At 60.9% G+C, this 17550-nt stretch overlaps 3 protein-coding genes across 6 annotated transcripts; 1 reads left to right on the top strand and 2 right to left on the bottom strand.

Annotated features, from left to right (window-relative positions):
- Positions 1-1348: 1348 nt before the first annotated feature.
- Positions 1349-10051, bottom strand: SIMC1 (SUMO interacting motifs containing 1). Of its 4 annotated transcripts, none has more exons than XM_082324498.1 (10): positions 9943-10051; positions 8802-9071; positions 7413-8611; positions 6606-6675; positions 6029-6174; positions 5405-5584; positions 4019-4147; positions 2882-3038; positions 2716-2800; positions 1349-1803 (listed from the first exon to the last, which is right to left on the bottom strand). In XM_082324498.1, exons 2-10 carry the CDS (start codon positions 8811-8813, stop codon positions 1583-1585), a joined length of 2199 nt encoding a protein of 732 aa, XP_082180624.1. In that variant the 5' UTR covers positions 8814-9071; positions 9943-10051; the 3' UTR covers positions 1349-1582. The 4 variants fall into 4 exon arrangements, with proteins under 4 accessions (XP_082180624.1, XP_082180625.1, XP_082180627.1 ...); XM_082324499.1 differs by having other exon boundaries at positions 8802-9026; positions 9943-10004; XM_082324501.1 differs by lacking the exon at positions 9943-10051 and having other exon boundaries at positions 7413-7621; positions 7844-8611; positions 8802-9874.
- A 160-nt stretch (positions 10052-10211) lies between these two features.
- Positions 10212-13809, top strand: THOC3 (THO complex subunit 3; the record flags this gene model as incomplete). Its single annotated transcript, XM_082324502.1, has 6 exons — positions 10212-10394; positions 10898-11054; positions 11928-12132; positions 12461-12622; positions 12713-12813; positions 13155-13809. 6 exons carry the CDS (start codon positions 10212-10214, stop codon positions 13316-13318), a joined length of 972 nt encoding a protein of 323 aa, XP_082180628.1. The 3' UTR covers positions 13319-13809.
- Positions 13810-16252: 2443 nt separating this feature from the next.
- On the bottom strand, positions 16253-17276 carry CPLX2 (complexin 2; the record flags this gene model as incomplete). Its single annotated transcript, XM_082324225.1, has 3 exons — positions 16253-16450; positions 16607-16782; positions 17246-17276. The coding sequence occupies 3 exons, from the start codon at positions 17274-17276 to the stop codon at positions 16253-16255; spliced, it is 405 nt and encodes a 134-aa protein (XP_082180351.1).
- Between the last annotated feature and the right edge of the window lie 274 nt (positions 17277-17550).

Here is a 17550-nt window from a genome sequence, read left to right as displayed (position 1 = left end):
TGGACCTTTTGCTGGAATGTGGCTGCTTTTCTAGTCTAGTGATAGAAGTCTAATCCAGTTAAAGGACCTATTTGGAAATACATCTGAACGTATTTGCTGGAGCGTGGCCAGAGCAGGGCAGCGAGGCTGGGGCAGGGGCTGGAGCCCAAGGCTGGGGAGGAGCGGCTGGGGGAGCTGGGGGGGCTCAGCCTGGAGAAGAGGAGGCTGAGGGGAGCCCTCATCGCTCTCTGCAACGGCCTGAAAGGAGGCTGGAGCCGGGGGGGTCGGTCTCTGCTCCCCAGGAACAAGCGATGGGACGAGAGGGAACGGCCTCAAGCTGCGCCAGAGCAGGGTTGGGTTGGATATTAGGAAAAACTTCTTCCCGCAAAGGGCTGCCAGGCCCTGGCCCAGGCTGCCCAGGGCAGGGGCTGAGTCCCCATCCCTGGGGGGATTTAAAAGCCGGGGAGATGTGGTGCTTAGGTACATGGGTTAGTGGTGGCCTTGGCAGTGCTGGGTTAATGGTTGGACCTGGTGATCTTAAAGCTCTTTTCCAACCTAAACGATTCCATGGCTCTATGAATGAGCATACCATGAAGGAAGAGCAGCCTTCTAGAGCAGGGAGCGCTTCTGGCAACTACTCCCAAAACAGACTTCTTCACTTTTCCCTGGATGGCTTTTCCCTGGATTAGAGGGACAATGTCATGTGGATGAGTGGTTTGTTCTACATCTGGCAGTTGGAAAGAGCCATTCCTGGCTGTGACTGTGCTGCTCCATGCTCCTGGTCTCCTCCTTAGGACCCTGCCAAGGGTTGCCTACCGCAGGGGCAGATAAAGGGGTGGTGGGCAGCTACAGGAGTCGTCTTTCTCCTGCTCCCAACCTCTGTTGCTTCGGAACTGTCTGAGGAGACCTTTTATAGAAATACATAATCGCTCTCTGACCTCAGCTGTGATTTGAATTCAATATTCATCGTAATACACGTGCTTGCCTGCACTGCAGACGCCTCAGTGCGTTCTGGAAGAGGCGCAGCCTTTTCAGCTGATGCTGCTCTCCAGGCCTCCCTCTTGACATGCTAATCACCTTGGGCAAAGCCATGGAGATGGATGTGATTTGGAAGTGTTCCTCTCCTGAGGACTGACCGGCATGGCTTGGGGATCTCTGCACTGTGAATGCCCTTGCTGCAGCCTGCACCTGCTTTTTTTCTTAGATATTGTCACCTTTTCCTAAATATCGAACAGGTATTTTGGCATTTTGCTTGCTCTGATTATTAGAGTTTATGGCTGCGTTAGTCTAACGCCATCCCAAGGTACAGCTGACAGAGCTCTGCCTGTCCTTTGGGCAGGGCTGGCACCAAGATGGAAAAGTCTCAGCAAATATGAAAATAATTTATTTTTTAAAAGTGTACAAAGTGCCTTGTAAAACTGTAGGATGAGGCAAGTTTGAAAGGGAATTCTGAGACAGTGTAAACCATTTTTCCAAAGAAATGTATGAACAAACCCACATGATGTATGACACTTGAGACTGCAGCGTGAGATGGGGGCTTTGATGGGGTTTTATAGAGGAAACATGAAGTTCTTTGTGCCCCCTGCCGCAGTGGTGGTCTCCATCAGGTACCAGTGAAAATGAGGAACAACTCCCGAAGCATGCACAATTTCTCCATGATCTGCAGGGGAAAAGGCTGCCCCAGGACCTGCTGCGTTTGGCTGATGAAGTCCTCTATCTTCAGTTCAATGTCCAGATGGTTGATGTCATCGCCGTCCTGGAGCTTGGGCTTGGCTTTCTGAATGATCAAGTCCATCCGGTCGTTGAGTGAGCTCCGTAAGTGCTCTGCAAGAGGAAACGCTGGTGGGGAGAGGCAACACGCAGTGGGCTCCTCCTGTGGTGAGGAGCGGTTGGGAACAGTGCTGGTCCTCTCGTGGTTACCCTGCACGCTTCTGCACAAGACTAGCCTGGTGGAAGAAGGTACTGTCCCCTCCTGGAGCTCCGTCTGCACGCGGAGAGAGCCCAAGAAACGGGCAGAGCTTGTAGCATCTTTTCTCCCGTGCTAGTGGCAGGCTGGACAGCTGTCCAGCTGCAAAGGAGAGTCTCCAAAAAGCTTAACAGCAGTGATCGTCTAGGGCTTCAGGGGGAATATGACTCTATGCACATGTGATGGTGGGTTCCTCTGCATTCCTCCATGAGAGCCTTAACCCTGGGCTAAAGCAGCTAAAGTTGGGAAGAAACTTCAGGAATTTTCTGGTGAAACAACTTTAGGGAGCTTTAGAGAGCGTTTTGTGACTGTGCTGCTCTCCTGGGGTCAGAAATACGGCTCCTCCCATGGCTGCTGGGGGTGGTGCTCCCTGCCCAGCCTGCTGAGTGTGCCCTGGCTTTACCATCCCTCTGACTTCTGCTTTTCCTCCTAAACCACCCTATTCTTCCACCCACTGTGTGTGCAACTTAGACAATAGTGGGTATGAAGCACCCCCTTGTGTACTCCTCAGTGCCGGGATTGATCCTTTAGGAAGGAGGCTATTTCTTAGGGGCTAAACTTGGCAAAGCAGGGTGGGTGCTCTGCTTGATGCAGCATCACTTCTTTGCTCTGACTGCTGGGAATAGTTACTAGCATGGACGGAGGCACATTATCTTTCTAAGACTCAGTGGCTGTGAGTTTAAGAGTGATGGGAAGAGAGGAGGAAGGGTACTTTGGCTGTTCTGCTGCAGCCTCTTGATAAGATCGGGTTTATTAAGGAGGCTGCTTACCCAGTATTACATTTTGGTAACTCATCAGCAGCAAACTCAAGTACTGCAGCATCTCATCCCATCTTTGCCATGTTGCCGTTTCATCCTATGACAGAAGACAGTATTTGGTTGTTAGAAGAGGTTTTCTCAGGGGAAAACAAAGCAAAAGAGAGGTTGGACTGAATACCTGGTATTGCAGCAGCACGGAGGAGTGGTTCAAGAAGTAGAGGATCTTGGCCAGAGACAAGGGCAAGGTCGTGGGCACGTCACAACTGTGCTGGAACAACAGCTCTAGCAGTTTGCAGCGCAGGAGCTGGCTCTCCATGGTGTTTAAGAAAGCTTCCCTGGAAGATAAAGGGATTTATGCTGGGGAGACAGCACAGCCTGACCTGGAACAACAGCTCTAGCATCTTCCCGGTGTCCCGCTGGTGCTGATCTGGTGCAGGGGCTGCCCAGCAGTGCAGAAGGAAAGCCACCAGATGTGATAGAGAGACCTTCGTTATGCAGCTCGGCCACGGACGTGTTTACGTCCCTAGATCTGACCTGTGGCAACTCGAGGTTGGTACGGTCTGTGAAGCAAGCTTAGCTGCTTCACTTCACCCTGCCCAGCAGCCGGTGCGGATGTTACCCGTTCCTGCTGACTTGCAGGGAGCACAGCCAAGCAAGTGTGAAGTGGGGTCAGCGACCAGCCGGATCTAGGAGATCTGTCCTGGGGGGAGCGATAGGTTGCTTAGAGTCGGTTTGGCTTGTTTAGACCCGGTGTGTGCTCCGAGAAAGTTCTGCTAAAAGGGTCCGAAAGGGCTGCCTGCTGGGGCTGGCAAACGTGGGTTTGAAATGTCTGTGGCTCTAGTGGCCTCGTGTCTGTGCTAGAGCCAGTCAGGCCCTTGTGCTTTGCCTTCAGATACTGCTTTTCTTAGAGTAGCAAACAAAAGCATGTCAAGGCAAAGCTGCAAGAACTGCATCCTATTTCTGATGCCCTTCTTGGTTGTCCCTAGGAATCAGTGATCTGTTTGCCAGTCCTTGACCGTGCTGATGCGGAGTGCTGCTTTTCAGACCCTCTTTACAGTTTTAAAGTCCTGCAACTTTAACAAGTGGGAGAATCAGCTTTTCTCAGCAACACACGAGCTGGGGAGATGTGTTCAGCTGGTCGTGTTCTGTCTCCACGGGATCTGTCAGTCCAACAGCTGTGTGTTTGCTGGCTGGGTCATAAATGAGCCTGTTTTTCTATACCCTGTGGTACTTTATGCATCCAGATTTGGATGGAAATTGGGACTAAGACTATCGCTCACACAGGCAGATCCTGCCTTGCACATGTTTGTCTCACCTTTGGCTCCTCAGGGGAATATTCAGTATAAATGGGAATATCACATCTGCGATCTTACAGGAGCTGCAGTTGGGAGATTTGTCCACTTCCACTGCGATGGACAACATCCGCTGGAGCAGGAGCATCACCCTAGGTTAGAGAAAGAGTCAACACTAGGAGACACTACCCCTCAGCTTGCAAAGTGAAGCAGTGGAGATGGCACCTAGTTCAGCCTCACGCCTTGCAGTGAGGGACAGAGGGGAAAGTTGCAGGCTAGATTTGGTGTCTCTTGGTGGCTTTTGAATCTGATGCTCTTGGAAGCAGAGCTAAGCTTCAACAAGGCTCAGTGCTGGGTCCTGCACTTGGGTCACAACAACCCCAGGCACCGCTGCAGGCGTGGGGAGGAGCGGCTGGGAGCTGCCTGGCGGAAAAGGACCTGGGGGTGTTGGTTGACAACCGCCTGAACATGAGCCAGCAGTGTGCCCAGGTGGCCAAGAGGGCCAATGGCATCCTGGCCTGTATCAGGAATAGTGTGGCCAGCAGGACCAGGGCGGTGACAGTGCCCCTGTACTGGGCACTGGTGAGGCCGCACCTCAAGTCCTGTGTTCAGTTTTGTGTCCCTCACCACAAGAAGGACATGGAGGTGCTGGAGCGTGTCCAGAGAAGGGCAACGAAGCTGGTGAAGGGTCTGGAGCACAAGGCTTATGAGGAGTGGCTGAGGGAGCTGGGGTTGTTTAGCCTGGAGAAGAGGAGGCTGAGGGGAGACCTTATTGCTCTCTACAACTACCTGAAAGGAGGTTGTAGCGAGGTTGGGGTCGGTCTCTTCTCCCTAGTAATGAGCGATAGAACGAGAGGAAACGGCCTCAAGCTGCGCCAGAGGAGGTTTAGGTTGGATATTAGGAAAAACTTCTTCACTGAGAGGGTGGTCAAGCATTGGAACAGGCTGCCCAGGGAAGTGGTTGAGTCTCCATCCCTGGAGGTATTTAAAGAACGGGTGGATGTGGTGCTCGAAGACATGGTATAGATGGACTTGGCAGTGATAGGTTAATGGTTGGACTCGATGATCTTAAGGATCTTTTCCAACCTTGACGATTCTATGATTCTATAATCCCCAGATGGGCCCTTGGGAGGTCTCAGTGGCTGTACTGAGCGTTGGTGGAACAGGACGGGGCAGCCGGGGCTGTGGGCCAAGAGCTCCGGCCTTATGCTACAGGTAAGAGGAGGACGCTCATTGAGCCACTTTGCTACCAGGTGAGGAAGTCTCTTGCTCACCCAGTGTATGTCTACCCCAAAGGAGAACTTCAGGTACATCCTGGCTTCCCTGACCTGACAGGGAGAGACTCTGGCTTCTCCCTGGCTTGGGCCCCATGATACTGCCAGCAGGGAGTCAGGAGTTCTGAGGCTTACTTCTGAGCGAAGAAGGCTGGTGGAGCCACCTCTGCCTGGTCAGCGCTGGCCAGCCGTGGTGCAGATGAGCTGTGTTCAGCCCTTGCTTCTGCCGAAGAGGATGTCATCTCTTGCGGCTGCTCCTGGGGCTGGGAGAACCCGACTCCTGTAACTGCTGCGACCAACCATTCGACCACGTCCCTGGGACAGAAACAGGAACGTTAGCGGGGACAGACCTGGTTTTGCTGCATTCTGACCTCTAGATCTACTTGGAGCTCAAGGAAAGACCCCGAGGATGAAGAATACGTCCCACCCGCTTGGACAGGCTAGGGAGTAGCTCTGCTGAGCAGCAGATTTATATGCTTGTTGACAGGACCATCTCCTTCTCAGTCCTGTCCTGAGCAATGCAGATCTGACCTCGTTCCTGGGAAAAGGCCACTAGGTTGCAGCTGGAAATGCCTTGCATCATCTCTGGTGGTTTGCTTTTGTAAACCTGCTCCTGTTCTTTATACTTGGGCTTACACTTCGCTCTGTCTGCCAGGCTTGTTTCCTAGAAAGTCTGACCTGGAGTCTTGACAAGTGTTCCCTGAGCCCCTGCCTCTCTGCATCTGGTTAGAGAATAGGGGAGGAGGAGGCGTCCCTTACCTGACATTGTTGAAGCACGTGTCGCACGAAAGCACTTTCTTGGCAATCGACTTCTGCAGCAGGCGCAACCTCAGGTTCTGCTGGAAGTCGTCCTCCAGGGTCTGCACCACGTACTGCAGGAAGAGCAGCCGGCCAGGGGGCTTCTCCTGAGGGCAGATGGAGATGGTGTGAGCCTGGTGGAGCCGCAGGGTGGGGAGCACCAGGGAATTTGGCTGTCTTGGGAATGGGCTGCTGTACATGGCTGAGGAGTAGCTCCAGGAGGGGCTGCCTGGCTCAGGTAATGCCCTGGGGGCTTGGCTAGACCTGCTGTACCATTGCATTACGGCTGTGGCCCACAGAGGCTGTGTCTTCAGATGAGACAACCTGCCTACAGCTGTGCAGCAGCTTAGGGAGCACTGTGGATAAAAGCGGGAGACCCAACTGGCATTTGCTGCCCTCAGTGGCTGCAATAAAACTGCATGTTGGACTGGCCCATTCTGCAGCAGAGCACGACCACGAGGCCCCGGGGCAACGTTTACCCTCAGGCACCGCGTACTGGACGATCCCTGCCCAATGTGACACACGCGGTGCCAAGTACCTGGTCCTCCATGATGTATTTCAGCAGCGTCCAGTCCCATCCCACCGTGGCGGCGTTGGCTGGATGGAGCCTGCAAGGACAGCGCTGTCCGTTTGTGCTGAACTGCCTGACCGTCTGTCTGGAGGCACAGCAGCCCCTGGCCCCACTCGCTCAGGGGCCTGCCCTGCCTCCTCCTCTCCAGCTTTGCCCTCTCCCTTTCTCTTCCCCTGACCACGTTAATTTTTTGGAAGCACCTGACCAGGGCTGTACTCCATGGAGAGCATCGGCACTCCTGGGCCCGCAGCCTCACAAAACGTCTGGGAACCCTGAGGGCAGCGGGGGAACCGCTCCAGCCACCTCCAGCCCACGGCCCCTGCTGCAGCCCAGGGAAGGCGTTTCTGCCATGTCACAGCAGTGAAGAATGAGATCTGCTCTTCAGGAGCAAGGCAAAGACACTCCTCTGTCCTAGAGGGCTCCCTGGTGTCACAGGCTGTCCTGGCACTGTGCGGGCTTGCTACTAAATGATTAAAGCACGCTCGTGATATAGTTGGAGCTGCTTTCCCTCTTGTCTCAGCATCCCCTGCCTCTCTCACCCGCCCCCCTCCTTCATCCACTTGGGGGTTTAGCGACTGCCGTCTGGGCCAGCGATGGTCCTGACCCACCCTCGGACAACCCGGGGTGTGCTGATAACAGGAGGATCATCCTGGGTTATAGGGGAAATCACTCCCTGTTCTGTGGGTGAGGACCATGAAGAATAACCTTTACGCTGGCGAGGCCCCCGGGAGCACCGAGCCAGCCCCGGGGCACCGTGGCAAAGGGAACACGTACATTTGGATCTTCATCAGCAGCATGTAGGTGTCCTTCAGGATCTCCACTTGGTGGGGGTTCAACAGGATCTGTCTGATCAGGTGGGAGATGATTTCTTTGGGGGGACAGTGCTGGCGGGAGACGAAGTCACTCAGGAAATGCAAGGTGCCCTCCAGGAAGTTCTCCTCCATGGTGGTGCGCACCATGCTCAGCTTCCCGCTGGGGATGAGCTCAGGTTTCCGCTGTGTGCAAGACAAGGGAATGGGTGAAAGCCGGCTCCCCCCAACACAGAGGAACCCAGCTGTGATGTGGGGCCCACTGTGAAGGCAACTGCAGTAACCAGAGACCCCAACTGCCTGGAAAAGCTTCCCCCAAAAGGGGATGCTCCATCCTCTGCTGCAGGAGATGCTCTGAGCAGGCTCCACCTGGGCTTGGCAGTGGCTGCTCTGAACCGCATTTACCTGCTGTGTTTCCCTGTTGGGTGCTACGCCTTGGAGGAAGAGGTGCTGGACTCCGCTCCTCCTGAAATAGTGCAGTTTGTTCAGCCAGGCCTTGCTGTCAGCCTTCGTCCTGGCTGGGGTCACTTGCTGGATTGCTTCGTGTGGCGGTAAGTCACTGGCTTCCAGCAAAGGCCCTTGGGCTTTCCCTGGGGTTGTGGGGATGCCTGGGGCAGGGCTCAGCCTCGGGGGCAGCTCCCTTTGCTGGCAGAGGTGGGGAGTCTCTTCCTCCGGGCCGCCGGCTCTGCAGCTGCTGCTGCTGCTGTCCGGGCTGGAGGGGGACAGGGACAGCAGGTCTGAGTCCAGCTGCATGCTGGCCAGGGAGCCCAAGTCACTGTTAAAAGTGGTGGTGCTGCAGTTCTGCTCCGGGCTGCAGGAGGAGCCGCGGTGACTGGAGGCAGGAGAGAAGCAGCTCCAGTTCTCCGCACTTTCTGCCGTGTCCGTGGTGGCACCAGGCTCCGTGGGAGAGCCGTGCCAGGGTACTGCAGGGCTCGGCCCTGCCATCGCCTCCGTTTCTTGCTTCGTGGTGGCGCAGAGCCAGGGATGGGACGTGTGGGCTGCCGGGGCAGCAGGCGCCTGCCCAGGGTCCTGGTCACCCGAGCCAGCGGCGTGGGGAGGGCTGCAGGGAGGGCTGCAGGTGTCCTCCGTCAGGTCGATGACGGTGAGGCTGCTCCATGGCGCCGGGTCTGTGCTCGTATCCTCGTGGGTCAGATCGATGATCTCCTGCCGGGACAGAGGGGCCAGCGCTGTCAGCGACAAGGGGCAAGGGGAGCGCAGTGCGCGCTCCTGTCCCCCGTACCCAGGGGCTCCTGCCCGGCGCTGGCAGGAGCAGCGCAGAATCCGAACCTCGGCACCCCCCCTGCGGCACGATGTCAGCCGCTACGCGGACACAAGCGTTGGGGAAGAGAGCTACCTTCATATCCATGGCACCAAGCCAGAGCTACAGCAGCCCCGAGGCTTTGGGGACTCCCATCCAGGACTCGCCGGGTGATGCAGCACCCAGAGCTCCAAGGGCGCGCCTGTCCGAGGGGCGGCAGGAGCAGGCAGGGGAAGGCAGCTATGGCCGCACCACTGGCAGGCAGGACACGGCGCTTCTCAGGATCTCGACGTGCCCGGGAGGGCTCAGAGCCTGTTTGCTCTTGGAAAAAAATCCGCCCTCAGCGTCTCAAAGCAGGAACACATTCTGTGGACGATTTAAATCCATTTTTTTCCCCTGACTCAGACCTGCTGCCTTTCCCAAGGAGGGGCCGCGTGTAGCCTGGGGAGGTGGCAAAACCCAGCAGGCCTCGCGTGCTCGGGGAAGCCGGTGGAGCCGAGGAGGGCCGGGGGCTGCCCCGGGCTCCAGCCGGCCCCGCTGCACCGGACGCTGCGGAACCACCGGCGTTCGAAAGCTGCATCAGAACCGGGGCCAACGGTGCCCGGGGTGGGGGGGTTGCACAGACCGTTCCCCCCCTGGCCCGGGGCTGTGCCTCGCCGGTGGCCTTGTGCCCTGAACCATCGCTGCACCGGCCCAATCGTCCCCCGGTCCACGGGGTGGCCCAGGTGAGGGGGACGGTGGCCACCCCACCATGGCCCAGGGCTGGACGCTCCCCGGGGGGCTCTACCCAGCCCGGGGGCTGAGCCCCGGTGGGCTGGGACCCTCCTGGATGTGCAGGCGAGGGGCCCAAGACACAAGATGGCTGGGGGCCGTGGCCAAGGGGGCTGGGACCCCCGGCGGGGACACGCTTGGGGACCGGGCCTCTGCCGGCGGGAGGTGGCCGAGGGGACCCGAGCCCGCCTGGGGGCGGCTGCGGGGGTCCTTGGGGGCTGTGGCTGGGGCCAGGACTGTCCCGCGAGGGAGGGGACCGAGGGGACCGGGCTCCCCGGCAGCGCACGGCCGGGGCTCCGGGCCCGCCGCCCCGGGACTGCGCCCCTGGAGGCTTCGTGTCCCCGCGCGGCTGCCGTCCCCCGCCCGCGCCTCCGGCCGCGGCGGAAGCGCCGCCATCTTTGTGAGGGGCAGACGGCGCCGCGCCCGGCGGGAGGCCCCCGCTCCGCCCCGGGGGCCGCCGACTCACCGCGGGGACCGGCGGCGGGCGGCGGCGGCGAGGCCGGAACGGCGGCGAGCGGTTGTCCTCAGAGTCCGAGTCGCTTATGAGGACGACGCTGTCGGCCATCTTCGCGGCGGGCGGGCGGCTCCGCCCCTCACGGGCCAGCGGCGGCGGCGGCGGCGGCAGCGCTCGGGCCGCGGGCCGGGCCTAGGGGGGCGGTGGAAGCTGCGTCAGTCGCGGCGGCGGGGCGGGGCGGGGGCGGTGGCCCCGGTGGCCCCGGTGGCCCCGCCGCCGCCATGGCGCTGTCGCCCTACGTGCAGGCCATGCAGGAGCTCTTCCGCGCCAACACGCGGAGCCGCGAGTTCCCGGCTCACGGGGCCAAGGTGCATTCGGTGGCCTGGAGCTGTTGCGGCCGTCGTCTCGCCTCCGGTTCGTTCGACAAGACCGCCAGCGTTTTTCTGCTGGAGAAGGACCGGCTGGTGAGCTCCTCCGGCACCGGGCGGGCGGGGGTTCGGTACCGGGCAACGGGGGACGGCTGGAGCGGCCCGCTCGGGCCACACGGGAGCCCTTGGGCTGGGACTGGTGATTCGGGCCGGTACCAGAGACCCCCCCCGCCGCGGGCCCGGGTGCTCAGGCTGCTGGTTCCAACCGGGAGTGGGCCCCGGTGGTCGGTACCAGGCCTGGAAGCGGGGATTCGGGTCTGTACCGGGAGCAGGAGCATCGCCAAGGACCCCGCAAACCCGTGCCGGGGCCGGGGAACTGGGACTGGAGCTGGTGCCTGGCTGGGGAGGTGGGGAGGGCTCCTCCATCCCGGCTGGCTGTGGGTGGGGAGCGTGACCGAAATGGCGGTGGGGCGCTGGGCTGGGCTCCCGTCACAGCCGGTAACCGGCAGCGAAGCGGGATGCAGCATACTGGGATCTGGGGCAGGACGAGGGTAGAGCTGGGGTCATCCCTCCCGTGAACGGATGTCCTCTCCCTCCAGGTGAAGGAGAATAACTACCGGGGCCACGGGGACAGCGTGGATCAGCTCTGCTGGCACCCCAGCAACCCTGACCTCTTCGTCACGGCGTCCGGGGACAAAACCATCCGCATCTGGGACGTCCGCACCACCAAGTGCATCGCCACTGTCAACACCAAAGGTGAGTCCCTGCCTTCCCGGGAGGGCTCTTGGGTCCCGGCAGAACTTCTGCTGCGTGGGGACCCGTCTGCAGCGGCACAGTGCTTAGGACCCTTCTTGTAGGTGTTGGCGATTGGGGCATCTTTGCTGAGTGCTTTTATCTTTGTGTTCCACTCATCTGTAAGGAGCAGCAGTGAACGAGAGGGCTGATTTACTCTGGTGTCAGGACTGGAGAAACTACTGAAATATGGTGCTGGCTGTTAAAATGTCCTGTGTGCTTGTGGCTGGAGTCTGTGGACCGCAAGGCTGGAGACTGGCGAATGGCATGTTTGCAGAGAGCCGTGGTGGAAGTAAAAGTTTGCATGGATTCAGGAAGTGATTATTTGAAGTCATGGGCTGGTTAACCCACATACCATCTCTGCCCTTGGAAATCTTCAATTTCGAATTGTCGGGGCTGGAAATGGTAGTGTAAGGTGGCAAACAGAAACCTGCCTTGTTCTTAACTGTCATTCGTATGTATTTATTGTTGGCTTCTGCTTTTTCTGGATCTCGAAGATCACTGGGTTAAGAGAATCTTTGAGCTGACCTTGTTTGGTGGTTGCTGTGGTCCCATCTTGGCCAAAATGGGAAGGGCAGCGACGTAGTCATGTTGGCTTGAAGCTCTGGTTCTCTTAAGTTTAATTTTCAATAACTGCATGTGTTTGCTGGACAGCTACTGCGTAGGGTTTGTGTGTTAGACTGCAGACCTGGCAGTCTTTCCCATTTGGGAGTGGTTTGGAGTTAGTGGAGCAGATTGTGGCCTTGGATCAGGAGTAAAAGCTGCTTGTCCGCTTAACTTGTGGCTGCTGTGGATCGCTGGGTGGAAATGGGACCTGCTGCCTTTCTGTCCTTCCAGGGGAGAACATCAACATCTGCTGGAGCCCTGACGGACAGACCATCGCAGTGGGGAACAAGGATGACGTGGTCACTTTCATTGATGCCAAGACCCATCGCTCCAAAGCAGAGGAACAGTTCAAGTTTGAGGTGAATGAGATCTCCTGGAACAACGATAACAACATGTTCTTCCTCACTAACGGGAATGGCTGCATCAACATCCTCAGGTAGGCGCCCGTGGCAGCGGGTGGGCAGGGTAGCTGGGCTGGCCGCGGCAGACATCGGTCTGCAAGCCCCTTTGCTGCTTTTGGGGAATGTGAGTTCCACACCCCAGCGATTCCCAGCCCTCTGGTGGGAAGGAACTTACCTGGAGCTGAGATTGCCCCAGTTTGGGGCTGGGCTCCCCAAGAGTGACCCTGACGCTTTGCCTTATTCACTCGGCACTCAAGGTTTCCAAGAGCGTGGCCCTGCACCAACTGGGTTTGCTGACAGTCCCAGTCCCAAGCCTGCCCTGCTCCTCTCACTGCTTCTTGTCCTCTCCCTTCATCTCCGCAGCTACCCGGAGCTGAAACCCATTCAGTCCATCAACGCTCATCCTTCAAACTGCATCTGCATCAAGTTTGATCCCATGGGGAAGTACTTTGCCACGGGCAGTGCTGACGCGTTGGTCAGCCTCTGGGATGTGGACGAACTGGTGTGCGTGAGGTGCTTCTCAAGGTAGGTAGCGCTGTCCCAAAGTCGTTTGCCTCCCCTCTCCGGCGACGGTGCGGGAGACGGCTCACTGTCTGCTTCGCTCTGTTGCTGCAGGCTTGACTGGCCTGTGCGAACGCTGAGCTTTAGCCATGATGGGAAGATGCTGGCATCAGCATCAGAAGATCACTTCATTGACATTGCAGAGGTGGAGACAGGTAACGGTTTCCTTTTGGGGAAGAGCGAGGAGGGAACTGGATGGAGAAGTGCTGGTGGAGCTGGGAGGGCACTGGGAGTATCGGTTTGCTGAGGAAGAGCTCGGCTGTGCGGAGCAGAGCGCCGTGAGGGGGAGCCTCTGCCTCGTTAGTCTGTGGTAGACATGCGTGTCATGTCTGTGCCTTGTCACCAGGTGATTAAAAGGCGCTGAAGCAGTGTTTGTTCCTCCTCTGCCCTGCGCGGGAGAGAAGAAGCAGGTGCTTGGCTCCGGCGTGCGCTACGGGGCAGCGTGCGGCGGGGGGCCGGAGGCTCCCCAGCCTGACGTGGCCCCTTTTCCATGCAGGAGAGAAGCTCTGGGAGGTGCAGTGCGAGTCCCCCACCTTCACAGTGGCCTGGCACCCCAAGAGACCGCTGCTGGCCTTCGCCTGTGATGACAAAGATGGCAAATACGACAGCAGCCGGGAGGCAGGCACCGTCAAGCTCTTCGGGCTCCCCAATGACTCCTAACGAAACCACAGCGGGGGAGGCGACGCTTCCCGGCTCTCGGGGATGGGAGAGTGCTTAGTTAGTGTAGGACGGGGTGAGGAGGTGGCTCCCCTCCTTGCCTGCTTGGCAGCGCTGCGACCTTTGGCTCAGCTCTGTGCGTGCCGCTCTCGGGAGCGTTTATAAAAGCAGCAGCTTGTGTGCGGGGAGGCCGGGAGGGGATGCTAGCAGAGCCCCCCTCGCCGTCGTGGGGCTACCGCCTCCTCGCTGGGGCACGGGGGGCTTGTTCCAAAGGCAAGTGGCCAAAGAAAGTCACTGAAGGTGGCTGCGGAGGAGCTCCCGGCTCCCCAGCAGCGATGAGCTCCGTGACCGTCCCCTTCTGCCCCTGGGAGCACAGCCTGCCCCGTCCCCTGCAGACACCCCGTGCCCCTTCCCCGCGCTGGGGCAGCGAGGGGAGGGTGGGGGGAAGCGAGTTGGGGGATGTTTCTGGAGCCGGGGCTTCTTTTTTTTTTTTTTTTTTTTTTTTTTGTACGTGTGGTGGTTTTTTCTAATTTTGATAAATCCTCTTCCATAACGAAGGTGCCTGTGGCTGCTGTGGGGGCAGGAGGGGGGTGCTGAGCTGCTCTCCTGCGAGCTCCTCTCCCTTCCCCTTGGCCGTGGCACGGCCCTGGCTGAGGGCTCTGTGTCGGGGGGCTGTCCCCCTTGTCCCCCTTGTCCCCGCTGCCTGTCCCCGCTCTCCTGTCCTGCGCTCGCAGCCCACCAGAGGGCACTGCGTCCCCACGCTGGGGACAAGCGACACCGGGGACACTGCGCAGAGGATGGGGACACCCGCAGGGACCTGGCCCAGTCCCGTAACCCTGCTCCCGCCCGCCAGCGCCCCGCATGGATGGAGCAGGGCCCAGAAGACGCCGCCTGTCCCATGCCACGGCCACCGGCCCTTTCCCCGTCCCTGCTCCCCACGGAGAGCCGTGGGCTTCCTCCCCGCTGGCACGCTGGGTGGCAGGGGTGACAGTCACCGCGGAGGAGGTGCGGGCGCAGCCTGCCTGCGATGGAGACCTTCCCTGCAAGATCTCTATCATTTCCTACCCTAATATTTTTTTCTGACAGCAGCTTTTCCAGGTGACTGCTCTGCTGATGCCGCCTGGGTAACAGCTGAGCTCTTTGCTGCTAAATGATGGCAAATCGGTCGAAGCTGAGGCTGGATCCGGACGGAGGCCTCCGGGGCTGTGCCAAGCCCGGGGGCCCTGCCTCGCTGGGGGGCACGAGGTGCCCCGTTGCCTGGGGGCTGCCCGTAGCCTCGTGCCCGTGCTTTTGGGGGGGGCAGAAGGCTGTCACCCACCAGAAACAGCCCTTGTACCCCAGGGGTATCCGTGTGAGGGGAGTCCCAGAGTCAGGGAAGGGGCAGAAGCCCCCCTGCCATGCCTGTGGGGTGGGGGCCCACCAGCACCCATCCCTTTGGTCCCCAACCCCGAAGAGGGTGCCTGCAGGGTGGACACGAGGGTGTGGGGAGGCAGCTGGGCTGAGCAGGGCCCTGGGATTCACGTGTGGCCTCTCCCTTCGCCTGTGGGCTGGCTTGGGTGCTGCCCAGGGTGGGCCCTAGTGTGATGAGCTGCCAGGTCTCAGCCCTGAGGAGGATGGAGGGGCGAGGGAGCTGGCGCGGGGCCCCCGGGAAGCAATGGCAGAGAAGAGGCCGGAGCAATGTACAAATCTCTTTATTTTATTAGTTTGTCAAAGACTAGTTCGAGCAGGATGGTCACAGCATGTCTGCGGGGCCCCGAGCCGCCCGCTGCCCCCCGGGGAGGGCCCTGGTGAGCAGCGGGGGGCTGCGGCGGAGGAAGCACGGGGACGGGGGAGCACGGTGTGGCAAGGGCCGGGCCGGGGTGAGGGCATGTCCCCGTGTCCCCCTGTTGGGGTGCAAGCAGCGGCTCCTGGGACGTGCCCGGGGCGCTTGCCCAGGGGTCCCTTCCCAGGCCCGGGGGACCCGTGTGGCCAGCATCGGGTGGGGGGCAGCTGAGCGCTCCCAGCCCGGGACTGGCCCAGCAGCCCTCGGCCCCGCGCTGGCTTTATTGCAGGGGGCAGAGCGGGGGGCCCCCGGCAGCGCGGCAGGGGGCTTTGGGCTCAGCGCTGCGGGTGGCCCCGGGGACAGCGAGGACGCGGGAGCGCGAGCAGCGAACACGAGGACGCACGGAGCGACGGGGCGCACCCTGGCACGCGGACACCAATGCGAGGACGGGGGGAGGCCAGCGGGGCCGAGACGCGGACGAGCGAGCGGTGGGGACGGCGGGGATGGGGCAGGGGGGGACGAGGCAGGGGGGTCCCTGCCCCGCGCGTGCCTTTGTACATGGTCGGCGGAGCGTGGCGCCCGCTCCTCCCGGTGCTGAAGTATTGCAGTCTAACTGATATGGCTTTAACTATGGGGCCAGAGATGCGGGGAGGGGGGGGGGGTCCCCTCCAACCCCCCGATGCTGGGGCACACCGGGCAGCCCCGGGGGACCCCCGTGCCCGGGGATCGGGGAAGGGGGAGCTGCGGGCAGGGCGCCTGGCTTTGTGCTTTGGGCTTGGCCCAGGGCGGGACGGGGCAGGGGGATGGCAGTGGTGGGGACGAGGGCAGGCGAGCGGAGGCCTGCCAGGGTCCCCTGGGAGGGCAGGAGGGGCAGGGCAGGGGGCACAGGGAGCCACCCCGGGGGGGCCGGTAGGGCATGGGGTGCCCCCAGCCTGCCACGAGGTTACATCAGTGCATTTGGTCCCGGTTCGCCCTGTCCGGCCAGGGCCGCTCCCCTTTGGCACGGCGTGGTGGGGGGGCCCTGCCTGGACGGGACGGGGCGGGTTTTTGGTCTGGGCGGGGGAAAGGGCGGGAGGGGGTGCGGGGACACCCCCGGGGCCAGGGGGACTGATGGAGGGGTGGGAGGCGAGAGGGCGCCCGTGCCCCAGCACCCCATGGCAGGGTTGGCGGTGCTGTTACTTCTTGAACATATCCTGCAGCGGGCCGGGCAGGTACTTGAGGACGGTGTCCAGGATGCTCTCCTCCTCCTCCTCCTCCTCGTCGCCGCAGCCCGCCGGGATCGCTTTCTTGGGGCGCGTCAGGCTGCCCTCACACGGCTGCTCCAGCGCGGCTTTCTCCTCTGCTTCCTTCTCCTCCTTCTTCTTCAGCCCGTACTGCGAGGACGCAGGCCCTCAGCAGGGCAGGCGGTGGGTGCTGCCCGCGCTGTGCCCCGTGCCCATCACCGCCGCCTCGGGCCACCCTCCTTCCCGGCCATGTCCACCCCCCGGGTGCCGCGGGCAGGGGTGGGTGCAGGGGAGGCGTGTGCCCACCTTGTCACGGATCTGCTGCCGGACTTTCTCCCGCTCGGCTTCCATGCGGGCGTGCTTGGCTTTCCGCTCCTCCTCCTGCTGGCGCAGGGCCTCCTGCCTCTCCTCCTCCTTCTTCTGCGCATCGGGGTCCTTCTCCTCCTCACCCCCCAGCATCTTCCCCATGTCCTTGGTGGCCCCTGCACAGCACAAGACCATCGGCCGGTCCCCAAGGGTGCTGCAGCCCGGCGCTGGCTGCCGAAGCCCCCGCAGAGGCAGGGAGGGCATGGAGCCCCCCGCAAGGACGACCCGGGATGTCCCCAGGGCCACCTGCACCAAAGCCTGCTGCAGACGGGCTCCGGGGATGTGGAGTGCCGCGGGCTGGCTGCGCTGCCCTAGTTTGGCGTCAGCTCCTTCGGCGCTGGCACCCAGGGGACCCGCTGGGGAATCCCACTTAGCGGCAGGAGAGCCGGGATTCCCCAGCCAGGCGCTGCCGGTGCTGGGAATGGGAGCCCCAGAGGGCTCTGGCAGCAGCTCCCCGCTGCCGGCAGCTCTCCCCACGGCTCCGTGCCCCCGCCATGTCCCTCCCGCTGCGCTCCCCGGGGTGCCAGGCCGGCATTGCTCCCAGAGAGGGGACCCTGTGCGGGGACAGCACCCACTCACCGCCCAGCGCTTGCTTCATGACGAAGTCCATGGTGCCGGTGTGCGCGTGCGGCTAGGCCAGCGCCCAGCTCTCATCCACTGCCGTCCGGGCTCGCCGACCAGGGCCACCTGCGTGGGCAGAGAGGGACGCGGTTGGGGACGCCGTGCCCAGGGTCCCCACCACCCAGGCACGAGGGACGGGACAGTCCCTTGGGCTGCAGGACGCACTCTCTGCCCCTCCAGCCCCAAACGCCTTCCAGGGCGGGCAGAGGGAGCTTTTGGGGTCTGCAGGCAGAGGGTGGGCAGAGCTGCCTGCTGGCAGTGCC

This window comes from Platalea leucorodia (assembly GCF_965183815.1).
Source record: "Platalea leucorodia genome assembly, chromosome: 11".
NCBI lineage: Eukaryota > Metazoa > Chordata > Aves > Pelecaniformes > Threskiornithidae > Platalea > Platalea leucorodia.
This window is presented reverse-complemented; position numbering and strand designations above follow the sequence as displayed.

Excerpts from the sequence above, each read along its gene's own strand:
- SIMC1 (XM_082324498.1), bottom strand. Across the intron at positions 6,676-7,412 it reads CTGCTGATGAAGATCCAAAT|GCTCCATCCAGCCAACGCCG; the intron begins GTACGTGTTCCC and ends CTGTCCTTGCAG. Across the intron at positions 3,039-4,018 it reads ATTCCCCTGAGGAGCCAAAG|GGAAGCTTTCTTAAACACCA; the intron begins GTGAGACAAACA and ends TTTATCTTCCAG.